Source organism: Thamnophis elegans, chromosome 5 (genome assembly GCF_009769535.1).
Source record: "Thamnophis elegans isolate rThaEle1 chromosome 5, rThaEle1.pri, whole genome shotgun sequence".
Lineage (NCBI taxonomy): Eukaryota > Metazoa > Chordata > Lepidosauria > Squamata > Colubridae > Thamnophis > Thamnophis elegans.
In genome coordinates, this window is record NC_045545.1 from 76,663,571 (window position 1) to 76,682,009 (window position 18,439).

The 18,439-nt window shown below is 37.2% G+C and overlaps 1 protein-coding gene across 1 annotated transcript in view; it reads right to left on the reverse strand.

Annotated features, from left to right (window-relative positions):
* SULF2 (sulfatase 2) overlaps positions 1–18,084 on the reverse strand; it is a 108,222-nt gene extending 90,138 nt beyond the window's left edge. Inside the window, 2 exon segments of the mRNA XM_032219086.1 lie at positions 1,846–2,091; positions 17,728–18,084. Of these exon segments, the coding sequence (XP_032074977.1) occupies positions 1,846–2,091; positions 17,728–17,743 (262 nt within the window). The 5' untranslated portion in view covers positions 17,744–18,084.
* Between the last annotated feature and the right edge of the window lie 355 nt (positions 18,085–18,439).

The window sequence follows — 18,439 nt, forward strand, 5'->3', positions numbered from 1 at the left end:
TCGCAATGATTAATACCATGTTTTTTTTTATATGAGGCTATTACAATATCAGAAAAATAACCATTTCTAAGGTATTCACCTTTCAAAGTCCAGAACTGTTAGTTTTAAAATGTCGTATAGTACAAACATTTTGAGTAACTTGTACAGCATCTCTTTTACTCTTTACAGAATTAAACATGAATGCAATGAATTTCAAAGGATACTCATTTCGAAATTGGAGATATATTAATATTGGAATTATTTGGGGGTTGGTTTCTGGGTTCTGTAGAGGCTTTCAGAAGCTACATGCAATTCTGGGGTCAAGATTTGGCACCTCAAAATTAGAAATATGACAGAAATCTAACAAAAATACTCTGATATTATCATAACCAATTTCCCATACTTAAACAACTTTGCAAAGATTAGTATAATAATTTTTACAAATTGTTACTGTAAGAACAACATAATTATTTAAACTTGTTCCTCAACAATTAAATCTTCAATTAGTGAAATGATCCATCTTCATCAGAAACAAGATGGCATCCTGACATTAATTCTTCTAGACAAGTAAAATATTAGGTTCACAAAAGAATAATGACTTTTTCAGTAACAAAACTAACCAAGTCTTCTTCCAACTTTAATTATATGACTTATGTATTTTCTTGTCTTACTGCTATTTCCATGTTATCCTTTGAATATTTATTTGTGGATATGGGTGTGTAAGTCTGAGTGGCAACAAACACAGGCCTGTTCAGTATACTTATGAAGTGCAATGAAGGCAAAACTAGAACATGTGCCAGCTTGACCTAATACTGCAAAGCTCTAATTCCTTTCTCAAAGTCTGCCTCATTTCCTAGAAATCTGGAATCAAACATACAAGAGCTTATTTTATTATTAAAATCTAGAATGCCTTATCAATACCAAATGTTTAAACAAATGATTTGAACAAATAATTTTGCTTTATAAAAATGTAGAATTATATACACCATAGATTGCACCTTTAAATCTGCTAGATGTTAGGAAAGATAGAGAAACGCAGTGTATAATCAGAAATTAATTTGTGTAACATAGAACGTATTTCATTTAGAAACATTTAGACAGCAAATTGTTTTCTCCTTGCCAAAGCAATGATTTCTATAACAGATTGTTTTAGTTTACACATGAATTTTGACCTGGATGAATGATGCTTCAAAGATCAAGGCTACATCTTGCCCTTCTAAAGGTCTGCAGAAGGTCATCCAGAAATGGTATGATGCACTGGAAGAAATTGGTCTGTAACGGGGAGGACTCTTTATCCATGTTCTGAGAGGGGCAAAAGAGGAAAGTGTAGGAAGCTTTGAAGAGACAAATCATTCTATTACCATCCCTGCAAACCACTCAGAATGCTTCAAAAATTAAAATATAGAATGTGGTTGTTTTGCTTCCAGATTTTAATGATATAATCTGGCAATACTGGGTGGCTTCAAATGGAGCACTCTGGGACTCTTACACTTCAACTCCCATTGTTGGCAGGGAAATTCTGGATTCCATACATCTTAACCAGTGGCGGGATTCACCTTCCCTATTGGTTTGAAATGTGAGTGCGTTTCTTCATGTGCAAAAGGTCATGCGTTACGTTAGGGCAGGTGGGCGGAGTCTCCCACAGCCACTGTTACTGGTTCGCCTGAGAAACAAGGCTGAATACCACCTCTGATTTTAACATTTGCCAAGGTTGAGAAATTTAATATAGACCACAGAATATGGCTGGCCCATCTCTGCTCTAGACAAATTTATGTACCATCAGAAACTAGCTAAAGTAAATTCTAGGACCAGTGAAAAGTATGCCATATTTATCAATTACTACCATATAATCCCTTTAATTCTTACCAAGTTCTACATCCTGGTCATCAGTAAGAACAAGAATGATATTTGGGCGGATATTCCGCCGGTCCCTTTGAAATCTTCCTTTCAGACGCTGATTCAACAGGAAGGCTGAACTGTCACCCAGCAAGGATAAGAGAGTCATTATGAATAATCCCATGGCAATATTACGGTGTGCCATATTGTTCTTATTTTGCATGCTCTTTGAGCAAAGTTGAGGGAGTATTTTCTGGTTCTTCCTCAAATGCTGATCTAAGAGGGAGCAAAAAAAAATTAAAATGTAAAAAGTATGCAATAAAAATATAGACATATTTTACAAACCATTAATTTTAAATACAACCATTTTTTTAAAAAAAAAATCTCCTTTAAATGAGAAAACTTGACTATGCAGCCCTTCCAATTCAATTCCAAAACAGCACTTTGAGTGCAGCAGGATATACAAATAGGATATACAAATAGCACTTATCTATAAAAAGCTGCAATTTTTGTCTTCCTTAATTACCCTATGGCCCCTAGAAAAAAATGTGGCTACTTTAAACGGGTGCAAAACAGTTGCTACATTTGCAATACTGCATATTTTGAGGCATCTTTCTGAAGTATTTCACAAGGATTATGAAAGCACATTATATGGCAATCATAGCAACGTGCATGCCTACAAAATCTGAATGAACATATACAAAATAGCCATCAACAACCTTCATTTACAATATATCTGCACTAAATCACTTCAGCTTCAACTTATTATTTACAACAGTTAGAGTAGGTAGGTAGCTAGATAGGCAGGCAGGCAGGCAGGCAAACAGACAGACTTTGTTAACTCTATTAGCAATAGCAATAGCAATAGCACTTAGACTTATATACTGCTTCACAGTGCTTTATAGCTCTGTCTAAGCAGTTTACAGGGTTAGTATAGCCCCCAACAATCTGGGTCCTCATTGTACCAACCTCGGAAGGATGGAAGGCTAGGTCAACCTTGAGCCTGGTGAGATTCGATCTGCCGAACTGCTGGCAGCCTGTGATCAGCAGAAGTAGCCTGCAGTATTGCACTCTAATCACTGTGCCACCGTGGCTCTTTAACTGCCTGGAGAAGTCCCTGCCATTTTCTTAACAAGATTTTCAGAAGTGGTTTGCCCTTCCATTTTTTTTTCCTGGGCTAAAAAAGAAGGACTGGCCCAAGATCAACAAAGCGACTTTGTGCTTAAAGCAAGACAAGGACCCAAGATCTCTTGTTTCTGGTTTAGTTCCTTAATAACTACACCAAACTGGCTCTCTTTTCATAACTTAACCTTAACTACAAAACAAAATGAAATGAAAACCCATAAATAGAATTGGCATTGGTATTAAGATCAGAAAAGGACATTCCCGAATAGATTTTTTTAACATTTATAGTCATTAAATAGAGAAACAATCTGTTGAGTGGGGTTTATAGATATAAGTAAAGAAGTGTTAAGTTCATCTTTCTGTTTTCTTCCTCAACAACACTTTTTATTATACTAAGGCAATATACAGAAACTAACCATAGGATTAACATTTTAGGGCAAGGTAGCAATAAACTTACATTAATTCTATAAAGGTAATGGAAATGCTAACTTTCCTCAAAAATTTAATTGCAGTAATTCTCTCAAAGCAATGGGGAAAAAAGCATGCTTACTGACACCACAATTAAATTTCTTTCCATGTGTCTGACAAATGCAGGATTAATTTAGAAGAGTGCTATAATTAATTCTGAACTTTCTAAACTTTTTGGCTCTGTGGGTAGATATTCGGTGTTATGTCAACAAGAGTGGGTCATTATTTAAAGTCAGTGAGTTTGTTTTAAAAAATAAAAAGAAACAAGCAGGTTGCTGAACTTGTTTTAAAAAGGGAAAACAGAGAACCCGTTCTTTAAACAAATCATAAGCTGCCATACTTTTTTATTTACTTGACATATCGTATTTTTCAGAGTATAAAATACTCTGGACTATAAAATACTCTGGACTATAAAATACTCTGGACTATAAAACGCACCTACTTTTTGGGAGGACAAGAAAACAAGAAAAAGTATGTCTTTGCCTCCCAGCATCCATTTGGTATTCATCTGGCCCATTTGCCACCCCCTCAACCTGTTTGCCACCACCCATTTGCCGCTGCCACGGCCTGTTTGGCCTGGCCCATTTGCCACCATCCGTTTTCCATGAACTGTTCACCGCTGGCATGGCCCATTCAGCAGCACTGATCCCCGTCACTTGAAACAGGTTGAAAATGCGACGTGCAGAGGCAAAAAAACAGGATGTGGAGGACACAAATGTGATGTGTGGAGACTGAAAATAGCCAGCAGGTGGGGGCTGGCAAGTGGGCAGGGCTTTGACAACATTTGATGCGTAAGATGCACTACAATTTTCACCCACTTTGGGGGGGGAGTGCATCTTATACTCTGAAAAGTAGAGTAATTTTATTTACTTGACATAAATCAACAGTTGACATCTTTTCTTGTCCAGAATTTAGTAAAACTGTCATGTTGATCAAACTTCTGTGCTACCAATTTTATTTGACGCATTACATCTTATAATCATTAAAGTATCCACAGTATATGTAACACTACAAACAATTAAACATTTACAATAAATATAAAGCTTTAAAATGTCCACACTTAACTATTTACCCTTTTAAAATGATACACCAAAACATCCATTCCAGCACTTTACTGTCACAAAACAATAATCCTATTATAACCCCATGATTGTTATTCCATATCCTACAGATCATGATGACAAGAGAGCAACAGTATTAAAGCTTTGAAGGACTTCTGGAATAATTCAGCTTTTAATGCTATCTGGAAGGATGTCACAGTCGTTTATAATCTAATATCCAAAGAAGGCTGTTACAATTTGGTGTTGCAAATGAAAAGCGCTCGCTTTCTCTCTCCCAGCCACCCACCACTCTCTCTCTCACACACACACACTTTTCTTTTCTCATAAAAGTGTGTATTTTTCCCAGTAGTTTATTTCACAGTAAATATATCTATACATTGGTGCCAAACTTTACTTTGATTGGATAAACCTTAACTTAAAAAGTTCTTAAGCTGTGGCAAACTAATGGCCTGAAAGAAAAGGATCAAGAGTTGGCTACAAATAAAGTCAGAAAAAATTGGAGAAACGGCACATGTATTAGCTGAGCGTTGGTATAAGAAAAATACTCCTCCAATGCATTTACTGGAGTCGTCAAACTGGAAGATGCCATTGTGGCTAGCTGCATAATATGTGCAAGAATCCAAATTAAACTTTGATAGACAGCTGTCCACCTCTCCTTGAGAATATCTTTTTAAAAACCCACCACATTTTTCAGTAATTAGTTTCATTCTTAAACTGTTTTTATCTTATGAAATTACTGCTAGGATTTCACCAACTCTTATTCCTATAACTTAACATTTATTATTGTATATTCTAGGCCCCTTGTGACAGAGCCGAGGTTGAAACTGTGGAGCACGTCCTTCTATTTTGCTCCATGTATAACGCAGACAGATCTAAGTTACTGTCTCTTCTTGAAATCGTCCCTTCTAGACCTAATGGCTGTAATTTGTTTGTATATTGCCTTGGAGATATCTCCTCATACATCACCTCTCAGGTTCAAATTTTTCTTAAGAGCTGTAACCATTAGAGGAGAACGATGTAACTTCCCTTAGTTAAGCTTTTGGTGACTGATTAGTATGATGCTATTATCAATTCTCTTATATCTCTTTTGTAGTACTCATGTTTTGGTCTGTGACCATAAATAAATAGTTAGGCTTATATACCGCTTCATAGGGCTTTCAGCCCTCTCTAAGCGGTTTACAAAGTCAGCATATTTCCCCCAACAACAATCTGGGTCCTCATTTTACCCACCTCGGAAGGATGGAAGGCTGAGTCAACCTTGAGCCTGGTGGGATTTGAACAGCCAAACTGCTGAACTGCAGTCAGCTGAAGTAGCCTGCAGTGCTGCATTTAACCACTGCGCCACCTCGGTGTGTGTGTGTGTGTCTGTGTGTGTGTGTGTGTATGTATGTATGTATGTATGTATGTGTGTATATGTGTGTGTATGTATGTGTATGTGTATATGTATATGTATGTATATTCTAGGATGATTAAAAAAAATGATATCTGTTTCCCTGAAAATAAGATTCCCACGAAAATATTGCAACACAACAGCAGCAGCCATGAGGTGACCACGCTTGCTACCTCCTGCACCTAATAAGACCTCCACGAAATTAAGGACAAGTGCTTATTTCAGGGATCAAAAGAAAATAAGACCCCGTCTTATTTTTAGAAAATATATCAGAAAATATATTTTCTGATATATTAAGGCAACCCTCCAAGAATCTGTCTTTTCTTTCACCAATACTTAAGTTTGTAGTCCCAGATCTTCTCTGAATCTGATTTTGAACAGACTCTTTTAAAAGCGTAAGGCTTAAAAATGGACATAATCCTCAAGATGCCACCTGACTACTAAAAAAATAAAGGATTAGAAACTATACTTCTGTTGATAAATCTAAAAACACTGTTCAACTGTTGCTAAAGCATTTTTTTTCAATCTGTTCAGATCCTAGTTGTCAAGTAATCCACCTCAAATTTAACTAAGTGCTAATTAGAATGTCATTAGATAATTTGGCATATGCTTTGCAGAAATCACAGTAATTTATGCTTACTGAAATGCTGACCTAATTAAGGAGGTTTGCTGGAATTGTATTTGCTGGTCTTTAAGATGACAATAACAATTTGTTCTTCACTTATCTGATACTTTTGTTCTCTAGGATTTCACAAAGTCAACACAGTATATCAGCAAAATCCTTCAGTACTCTGGGATGAAATTCATTCAGAATTCAACTCATTCAGACAGATATTCCCTGACCATGAATCTTAAATTTAATCTTGCCCTTCACAATGGCCTAATTAAATTTATATCCCCCAGTTGGGAAAGACAAAGCAAAATAGGATTTGAGGAGTTCTATCTTCTCTTGTTATTGTTAAGTGTTAATATTTGCAATTTTAATTATGTACTTGCTGTACTGATTCTTTTTTCTTTGAATATATCTGAAGAAGCCCTATTTTTTTTATCTTAAAATCAGCTCAGTTCATTCTGACCTTTAGCTGCTCAAATCTCTTTTTTGTAATTAAGAACAGTCTTCTGATAACTTTCCACCTCCTTTTGTTTGTTTGCTTCCCCGATGCTTACGTTTTTTCAAAGATTTTTGTGCAGCTATAGTTTTTGTATCATTTCTTTATTTTTCCTCTTTGCAATTCTGCTTTCGGGATCTTTTTCAGGAATTGCCACACAGCTTTAGCTCTATTTTTCGTATTTAGTTACTTCTGTCATGGAAACATTTCTATGGTTTTATGTATTTAAAAAAGAACACTTAACACTCCAAAATGTATGTTTCATTATATTTATCTTTAGTTTTCCTTAACTTTAAATAATCCAGGATTATTGGGCTCTTGGGCAGTTGCCCGAAATCAAAGTAATTGTTTTCTAAATGCCAATCTCACAGAGTCCGCTTTGGTAAAAATTATTGCAGCAGATGGAAATCTTTGTATATTATAGAAGAGGCTTTCTGGTTTTATTTCGAACATCTGTAAATCAGTGCTGATAACAGGGATATTTGCAGCTGGTTGTATATGTAACAAATGTGAGAACTATAGGAAATCCTCAATTTACAACCATTCATTTAGTGACCAAGGTTACAACAGCACTGAAAAAGTGACTTATGACTGTTTCATGCTTATCACACATTGTAGCATCCCCAAAGTCATGTGAACAAAATTTGAATGCTTGGCAACTGATTTATGATGGTTGCAGTTTCCCAGGGTCATATTATCACTTTCTGTGACCTGAAAGCAAAGTCAATGGGGGAAGCCAGATTCACTTAAAAACATTTTCCTAACCTAAAACGGCAGTGATCCATTTAACAACTGTGGCAAGAAAGGTCATAACATGAGGCAAAACTCAATTAACAACTGTCTCGCTTAGCTACAGAAGTTTGGGGTCAACTGGGGTCGTAAATCAAGGACTACCTGTAACTCTTAATAGTTCCTGCCTGATAGCTTTCTTTGAATCGTTTGCTGGTAACTGGACTGAAGATGTTATTTCATTGACTTGCTTATTATAAAGAAATGGGATGAAGAATTGTCTATCTGTTACCTAAGAGGAGGTATTGAGATTAGAGAATCGTTTATACCTGTGGTGAGTTGTTTGAGGATTTCTTTCCTGAATACATTTATCTTTTTTCAATTTTTTTCTCCTAATCTGTATTATCTTTCATTGTTTTATTCAAAGCTTTAAATAAACATAATTGAAAAAACATACACTGATAATCAACTGCTCTTGATCCAGAGTTGATAGTTATGCAAACACACAGCTTCAAAGCTAACGTGTCCCTTATAAAGAGTCTGTTAATTTGTAGAAAGGACAGGGGGAAAAAAGTTACTGATTTGACCTAGCATAAGAGCCACAAAAAATACACTTTTACTTTGGTAGTCAATCATTTATTTATTTGGATTCATTTACTAAGCTATCCCCATAAGATTTTTCTCAAGTCCTAACCCAGAGGTGGTTGCTCCCGGTTCAGCCCAGATTGGGCGAACCGGTAGTGGCAGTGGCAGGAGGCCCCGCCCAGCCACCCAGACACTTCTGCGCATGCACGCAAGCAAACCAATAGTAAAAAAATGGCAACTCTCCACTGTCCTAACCAAGGAGATTGGTTTAACAGTGTAAAGCTAAGGGCCAAGATTTACTGCTGAGTCTTTGTTGTTGTGGAAGTCTAAGGCTTTTGGCAGCCCACTTCAATAAAAAGCAATTTTTTCCTTGAGTTTCTTTTGACATGAATTACCGAAAAAGAATAAGATAAAGTTACAGAAAATGGAATGCTTTTACATCAATTTATCTCTCAGCTAGTAAATGTGGGATTCCCCGCACTAATGGCATTTGTGTGAACTGGTGAGGAGGCTGTTCCATTAACTACTAAGAGAAGAATGTCCAAGTGGCTAGCATGTGAATCACTCTTAGGCTCTAAGCATCCCTACCACACTGGCACTTTTCACCAATGTCCCTGTTATGTCTACTTGATCAACTGTGTTCCACATTGGATAGTCTCAAATCAAGGTTTTCTGATCTTGTGCTTTTCCTTTTCTTTTAAAGGAGAAAACTGTTCTCTGTGTTTGCAAAGGCAATAAACTAGTTTACACCTCACACTGATAGGGTTCATATACTGTACTAAACCAGATTGATAAAATACATACAACTGGATATACACATGTTATATCCAAAGTAATAAATAATATTGGCTGATCCATTTAGTATACTAAGAGAATAGCTAGGTTTCCATAACTTCCTGAATCCCCAAACTCTCTAACTTTTGACTTGTTTAACATGTTATGTGAATCTATATTATACAGAAGTTCCTTAGTAGGTAAATCAGCTTGATAGGCATTTCATAGGAAGTTTTCTAATCTGACCAATTGTCCATTCCAAAAGCAGCAGTTATAAAGCAGTTGTATAATCTTCAGGCATCCTATGAAGAATTAAATAAATGTTCAGACTGAATTGCTTTCTTTGTTTTTGTATAGGTTGAATACAAGTCTCTTTCCCTTAAATTTAAAACCATTGCTTCTTGTCCTTTCCTGAGGATATAAAATAAGTTGTTCTTTGAGTAACCGTTTAAATATTTACATCCAGTCTGTTACCTACTCTTATACTGATAGCTGTCTTCTGCATTATTTTTCTTTCAAAATTGAATAGCAAGTAGTATTTATCAGATCCATATGTTACTTGCTATTGATTCCAGGGCTATGACATGCATAAAATGAATTAGATTTTTTAAAGGGTTCTTAAATTTTTACTACAATTATTTGTTTACAATACACTCTTGCACTTACCACATCCAGATTGACCGCAGATGATAGCAGTAGTTACCATTCCTATGATGCCAATGAAAATGTTTTAGAAAGTGGGCTGAGCAAAGCTAGCATGAATGTGAATTGAACAAACTGAACACAAGGTGAAACTATCACGTGACCATTTTAGTTCTTGCCAAGCTTAGAACTGATTTATTCTCATCACATTCTCTCAATGGCATTTAGTTGCATGGCTAAGCACTTGGTATTTTGATTGGACATGGTGCAGCATTTGCTAACTTTGGTAACAATTTGGGGGGAAAAACTGGACTTTTGAATTCTATATCATCCTATTCATACTGAATCTGAGGCTATCATCCAATGCCATTTTTATGAATTATTGGAAGGTGTTAAATACATTTTTCAGCAAATATGAAAGCCTATAGGGAACCTGTCTCTTTGATACTTATACACATTTTCAGAACACATGTACACATTTTTTTAAAAAAATCCTTTTTTGCTAAGTTATTACGTGACAAACACCTTCTGATTGCAGGCTTTCAGACAGCTATAAAGAGTACTTATGAAGAGTAGCTATTTTGATAATGAGATAGTTGTAATGTGTGAAAATAGTTTAAACATCTATGTAGGAGGGTAAGTTGTAAAGTAATTATTTTGGCAAAGAATGTTTAAAAGCAAACATGCTGCTTTATGCTCAGAAAAAATAACCATAATTTTATAGCTATATAAATATATAAGAAACTGTAAACAAAACCATTTGAATATTTTTTTGTATTCAACAGGACTTGAACAAGAAATTCTACTGTATCAAAAGTATGAGCTCTGTCTCAATAAGACTACAATATAATATAAAATGCAAAGAAATGGAAGATGAATGAAAAAGACTAAGTTGGTCTAAGGAAAATGATCTTAAAAGTGAGATGATACAATGGAATATAATTTCATTTTTTGTTCTGAAAACATAATGAGTATGAACCTACTGCCCATTCAAGGGCAGTAGGGAAACATGAGCAAACTATAAAGATTAAGAACTTAAAACTTTAGCCAGTAACAAATACTGTTCAACTAGCTAATATTAAACTGATAAACATATCTGTATTCCTAATTAAAATACTCATTCAGCTAGTAAACCTTCAAGAAAAAGGGATAATTAACATATTTTCTGCAATAATATTGCTTGTTAATAGGAAATTTTATCACATCTGTCTGATGCATGAATTTATTTTATTAAATTTACATCTTCCCTACTGAATATGGAAATGTGATGTTCCAATGAACATCTAACTATATACAGTACTTAAGTACCTTCACAGAAATGATGTAAATTGTCTAAAACATCCCTGAGTCTTGTGAAAGTCTGGCAACCTGATTATTAATTCCAGATCTCTCCCAGATGATTAAAGTTGCGCCCTTGAGATGGAGTTAAAGATCTACATCAGAGGACTCAACTTTTGGATATCAAGGACCAATTCTGTGGATAAATATTTTTCCAAGACCAGATGGGCTGCCTGCCATCCCGCAGAGATGGGACTTCGCTTGTTTGCACAGACTTGTTGCTGGCATGCCATAGACCGGTGCTGGTCCATGGAACAGAAGCTGGAGATCCTTACTCTTTGTGACCTTAGAGGAAATCTATTATCTTGTCCCATTTCAGCTGGTGTTCAGGATGGAGATAGCATTAGTTGTTCTTGCCGATGACACAGCTATGGTGGAATGATACATCCGTTTTGGTGCTCCTTGGTTTCTCAGAGGCTTTCAACAGCATCCACCATGAATATGACTGATGTGTATAAAATTCTGCATGACATGCCAAAAGTAGACAGAGATACAGTTTTCTTTTTTCAAAACACTGGAATGTACTGCATATTTTCATCCAAGCAATATATATAAAGAATGAAGGTAAAGGTGTTAAACATCAAACTATGAAAAGTTGACTTTGCAATAATTTTATTCAACAAAATATTCCATTTCCTTCTGTGGAAAAAAGTAAGGACATCCTTGGCTCTGTCATCTGGTATTGCCTGCCCCCTTTGCAAGAAACAACCTGAAATTAGGCTGGAAGGAATTTTTCCTTACTTCTCCCTGCAGAATTTCTTCAGCTATGAAACGTTTGAGGGGTTTCTGCCATGTATTCAGATCACCTCAAAGCATCTCAATAGGATTTAACTCTGGACTTTGATTTGGACATTCCAGCACCTTCCATTTAGTTTTTTCATCCATTCTTTGGTGGATTTATGGGAATACTTGGGGTCTTTGTAATGTTGCAATGTCCACTTTTGGTTGAGTTTCAATTTTCTGACATGGTCTCATGTTATCTTCAGCATCTTCTGGTATAATGAAAAATTCATGGAACATTCATCATCATAGCAATTCATGATGATGAGTTGCTCAGGCCCTGATGCAGCAATGCAGCCCCAAACTATAACATTTCTACCACAGTGTTTTACAGTTGGTATCAGGTTCTTTCAATGAAATGCTGTGCTTGGTTCTGGTACTGTGGTCAAATAATTCTACCTTTGTCTCATCCGTCCATAGCACATTTTCCTCCAAAGTCCTAGCTTTGTCTAGGATGTTCGTGGGCCAACTTTAGTCTTTTCCTCTTGTTTTTTTTTTCTGTATAGTAAATGATTCCTTCTGGCATACCTCCCACGTAGATCTAATTTGTTCAATTTCTTTCGAGTGGAAGGGTCATGCTCTTCCAAATGAGCAACACATACCAGGATTGCTTCTATTTAAGAAGTGCAGTGAGCTCAGATCTCTCCATTGGGAACAACAACCATTTACTCAGCCTCAATATGCCTTGACTCTGGACTTGAAACCTTATGACTTTGACCAGTATTGGCCTGGAATCCATCTACAATGTTTGGACTGTTGGACTTTGCTCAACCACTGCTGTTTTGGATTTGAAACTGTTTCAAGCCAAGCTTGTTGAACTTTTGGGGATTTAGTTCCCCCAACTAAATAAATGTGTGCATCTATATTTTTGCATTCACATTCTCTTTGCTGCTTGTTTGTTTGCTCCATAAACTTCTTGGTGAAGTTTGCAACCATCTCTCTGAGTGTTTGTGGAGAAAGGACATTTTGCCTAGGTAACAGTCTATGGTTCTCCCCATCAATGCCATCTTCCTTATTCTCTCCACTGTCATAGTTAAGTGCTACAATTTGGTAGCAACATTTAGATGTCTCCGATGATCACATCCAAGATTAGAAACTATATGTAACCTTGAGAACTTGAACATTTAGCTACTAAATGATTGTGTCAAGAAAACCTATACTCACCATCATAGTATGATGGAGGTTAGGAGGTTAGTTGTTAACAAATTAACAAAAAGGTAATAGATATCTGGCTTGAAAATCATACATTGAAATTACTGATCCTCAACATTGCTTCATCACACTCAGTGCAAAAATTGAATGAGGTGCCTCCAAGTTCACGTCTGGGCTCTGCCCTTCTCAAGAAGTTTATATATAACTTAGATGAATGGAAGAAATGTTTTTTCTGGTGAAACCAGTCTATCAGGGCAACCTGGTCTACCCAAATATGAGACGTAGCATACTGCCTCCACTTTTGTCTTATAAAATATAAATTATAAAATATAAATTCAACGAATGGAAGAAATGTTTATTAAATTTGCAGATGAGATAAAACTGAGTGATATAACTATTAGCTTATAAAGCAAAAATGAAAACACTCTTAAGAGACTAGAGAGATGGCTAGAAATAACTTTCGCTGTAAAATAGAAGTCAATGAACCAATATATAATGGGGAACATCTGCCTGGAGAATACTACTCATGATTAATTAATAGTAATTAATTGCAAACTGAATCAGCAGCAGATGCAATTTGAGGCAGGAATAGAAATAACATTCCCAAATCAAGGAGAACAACTGTTCAACTGAACTGCATATTAGTCAGACCCTATCTTGAGATCAGCTTTGAGTATCATACTTTTAAAAAGGTTTCAGACAAAGATAATAGTTTAGAGAATGGCAAGAAGGATGATTGTGGAATATGAACCTAAGTGGAATTATGTTCATGGACAAATAACTGGAAAAGCACAACTTTAAAAAGGAAGAAACACAAGAGAAATCATAGCTACCTGTTTTTTCAACTACCTGTAAGGATGCTGCATGATAGGGCAGATATAGAATAATGGATTTAAGTTACAGAATAAAAGAATCTTGTTAACAGTAAGAGCAATTTATTAGCGGAACCATTCTCCCCTTTACTGGACTTCCCTGGGCTCCCCTTTACTGAACATTTTAAAGCAGAAGATAAGCAACCATAAATGGTACATGTTTGAATTTGGATTTTTACAAAGAGCAATGGATTGGGTGTTAGGATTTCAATAGCCCCTTTCAAGTCCAGAATTTTATGATCACAAATTCTAAGCATCCCATATTGTGTATATTTTTCTGATCCTTTGCAAAATATATCTGGGCAGTTATTACGGGGAGCAACTTCATAGCTGGAAAGATAACATTTTTCTTGCATTTAAAAGTCTCTGGTAAACTATACTTGTGAAATTATAGCATGCTTGTATTTTTTGTAACTATGCTTTTTTCCTATTAGCTCTAATAACAGTTGCATAATGCTGCAACGACTTGAGATGGGAAAATACTTCCTAACAACATTGAGAGACAGACATTAGAAATTGGAAAGGGAAAATTGAAAGTAATTATTGTCTTGAGTCCAGTAACCAGAATCTCTTAGTGAGGCAAGAGCTCCATAAATTGGGAAATGACCATTTTACAAGCAAGATAAAGGTTCAGTACTACAAAGGGAAATATCCAGATTTCTTCCAAACTGACATAAGTCAACCTACTCTATAAACCAATTGATTTTGTACAAATTTGGAACAGTTTCTGAACTGCTGCAACATGTAGACATTTCCTAAGAGCCTTTATTTTAGGAGGTTTATGTTCATCTCTTGGGAGAGTAGAAGATGTGACATAGTCTTGTAATTTAAGACTAATACTGATCATTTGGCAAAGTGAACTGGATAGCAGGAATAAAGCCTAGACAGGTAAGTTGAATGCATGAGTAAAATAAATAATTATTTGGGCCTCTGTCAAAAACTGAATTATAGCAAAATAAAGACTAGGCTGAAGGATCTACTGAAATAGATTTTTTCAGAGCCACAACGTAAAAAAGGAATATAATAGAACATTATGGAACACTCATCCATTAATCAGAAGAGTTATATAAATACAAATTCAAACATTAAGAAATATCATATCCATCAAATACCATGTGGATGCTTAGTGGGTTAGAAAAGAACATAAAACTTAAGTTCTCTCTTGACTTCCCCTTTTATTTTAAAAATCAATTGCAAAAAGTATAATAATACAGAAAGCTAAAAAATAGCAAAGCAAAGCACAGAATCTGCAATTCTGTGAACTTAACTGAAAGCAAGTGTGTAATTCTAGAGGGCTGATTTCAAGTAAATGTATTTATAATTGGAATGAAAGAGAAATGTAATTAAATCTGTAGCTGAAATACAGAAATAAAATGGCAAGTAAGACTGACGGCAATAGTAAATTTGCAAATACATAGTACTAGCAGTAGCTTGCACCTGCCAGTGATACAATATAATTGATAAATTATGCCAATGAGTTTTTAAGTGGATGAAATTGCATAATGTCTTATATTTCCTATCATTAAAAAAATCCTCATGATTTCACTCCTTAGGAATTACCCAATAAAACAGGCATGATGATAATTATATCATCAATCCTGCCTTTTATTTGAGATGTGTGTGTGTGTATATATATATATATAATAAATACACACACACACACACACACACATATATTTGTGCACAAGTATTTCTCTTTACATTCTGTTCATTTTCATGTTCTGGTATAGACTGTTTTGAATTTGAGATTATCAGAGTATACTAAAACTCCTAAAATTGTAATTTTAGGGGGTACTAGATTGTCACTAAGGTCAACATTTTCTACCAAGACTACTTTCTTTCTATTTCACTAATGTAAAATGTCATTATCTGTTTCATACAATATTCCAGTTGGAACAAAACATGTATTATTACACACACATACACAGTTGATAGGCAGAAGGGTGTTTTTTTCCCCTTCTAGAAAAGTCTAATGCTAAAGCATGAAAAGGAATAAAAACTGAAATCATGACTATGACAGCTAGAAGTTCCTCTAATAGAGCTAATTTACATAGTTGAGCTATTTGGAAAATTATACCTTTTGTTCACATGTCTAACTTTTCATCCAAAAATAAGAAACCATTCCAGGCACTTTTTAAAACAAAATATTATGTAACAAGTGGTTTAAAATGATTTCTCCCTCTGAAGCCTACAAACAATGGCAACTACAGTCAGACTTCCTACAATTTTTCCTGTACACAAAAACATACATTTTCCTTATAAATATTCTCCTACATAGACCATTTAGCATTTCCTCAAACATGTTCTCTACTTACATTGAATTAAAGTAACAGATAAGGAAAACTGAAATCTTACATATCTATATCTTGAAGTAACTGCTTTTGGTGAGATAGGTGACTATAGAAATTTGATAAATACATAACAAACTTTTCACTAAAACAAATGGGAGATGCTTCCAAGTACCTGTATGGAATGATTGCAATTGACTCTACAGGTAAACTACATTATTATAGAGCAGGAAAAGCTAGTCCTTCTAGACAGCTTCACCTTTATTCTGATTCTTAGTCCAAAGACTTCAGAAGTAACAAATAAGAATTTGTTTCAATAAAGCTTTCAGAAGTTACACCAAGTAATTTTCCTGCTATGAATAAGCACCCAAATCTAACAAAATTAAAGCTTCCAAGATACAAAAATTCAGGACGCCCAACAGCTGTGCCTATAGGATCAATGTATCTTAAGGGACTAGATAGTCCTAGGTTGACAGGACTATCTAGTCCCTTAAAATGGGATGTTATTTCAAACATAAATATCAAACTTTTAAAAACACATCTGGATAATTCTTACTGCATCTTAAGGGTGCATCCTAAGTATTTTTGTTCAGCCTAAAAAAAACCACAATCTTCCACAGCTAGTCTAACAAAAGGCTACACAGTATTCTTATATATAAAGAGACGTCTATTCAGTTTCTTTCACTTCTTAGGAAAAGGGGGGAGGGGTTTACTCACCAAAGCTGAAGTTGTAAGATTGGAGGGTTTTTTTTGGGGGGGGGGGAGAGAACGGACTGTTCCTATGATGCCAATGAATTAACGGTCTTTAGGGACAGTGAACACAATTGCATGTTAGTTGTTTCATTTTCTAGGACTATCCATTCCCTAAGAACGGTCCTAGGTCAAAGAAATGTTCTTTGCAAAAGAAAACGCCCGAAACCACTCGCTCTGAGGCTAGCCGAGCGCCTACATGGAGACTCAATACTTGTCTTTGGGGGGGGGGGGGGAGGGATACTTCTTGAGTAGCTGTCGGAGGACCTACATCTGTGAAATGAGCCTACTAGCACCGAGACGCCAATCCATACACATTATAGCGAAGCATATTCAATCCGCGTTTTTCATTACCTCTCACCAAGCGGCCAGTCCTCAAGTTAAAAAAAAAAGCATACATACGCGTGTCCATCGGACAAAGTGCTGCCAGAAGTAGAAAAGCAGAAAGGCAAAGGAAGCAGCTGGGTTGTTCTGGGAGGGGGCGCACATGGCCAGCCTGCGGAGGGCAGCGCCGAGGCATCGCTCCCCGTCGTCTTCACCCACCCAGCTTCGGTGTCTTATCTCCTTCTCCCCCCCCCAAAAAAAAAAAAACCACCTGCGAAGTTGGACATCGAAATTCTCGGGCGAGCCGCCTCTCTCGACCAAACGGAAACCTCCCCCTCCCCGCCCGGGTGGGTCACATCGTCCCACGCGCGGGGTCAGGGAGACCGGGCCCGCCAAGCCTTCGGGGAGAAGAGTCAGGCAGGAGCCTTCGCAGAGCCCCACCCGAGGCTCCTGGATGGAGTTCGGCGTTTCTCCCGTCCGGGTCCAGCTGTTCCCTACTCACCCACCCGCCGTCCTCCCACTCACCTGGGAACGACTCCATGGCCCTCCGCCCTGTCCTTCAGCAGCGGTTCGCCTTTCGCGCCGCTGCCGTGGCTGCAGCCGCCGCCGAGCCCGGGAGGACGCCCCGAGATCGCATCCCCCCTCTCCTCTCCTGCTACTTTCGCCTTGCCGCTCTTGCTTGCCCCAGTCCTTCAGCGCCCGTCCGTTCTCCGCTCTCGGCTTTGGTCTCCCCACCACCACCACTAAACCCTCCTGGGGCTCTGCCGGTTGTCTCGCGCGGCGCGGTTGAAACGCCAAATGCCAGCCAGGCTCATCCGTGCCCGGGCGAGGAGCGAAGCGCTTCTCCTATTGCTCCCGCCGGTGCGGATCCAAGCACGGGAGAAGGCGATTATGTCCCGATCAAAGGCAGCGGCCAGATCCCATTTCAAAACAGAGCGGGAGGGAGGAGCGGGGAGAGTGTGGGACGGCTTTTTTTTTTTTTAGTTAATTTATTTCTAGGAGGATCCTCCTCTCCAATCTTGACGCAATCCCCAGGCGGCTCAGAGGGGGTGGAAACCTGTTCCATCGCCAGCGGCATTTGTCAAAAAGGCCGAGGAAATCTGTCGCGATCAGCCCCTTTTCCCCTTACCTCAGGCATGGCTGGGCGGGTAAACTTCACCTCGCGTACAAAAGCAAAAACACTCCGGCCCTCAAACTTTAGCCCTATGAAGACATTTCTTTCTACCCCGTTTCTTCC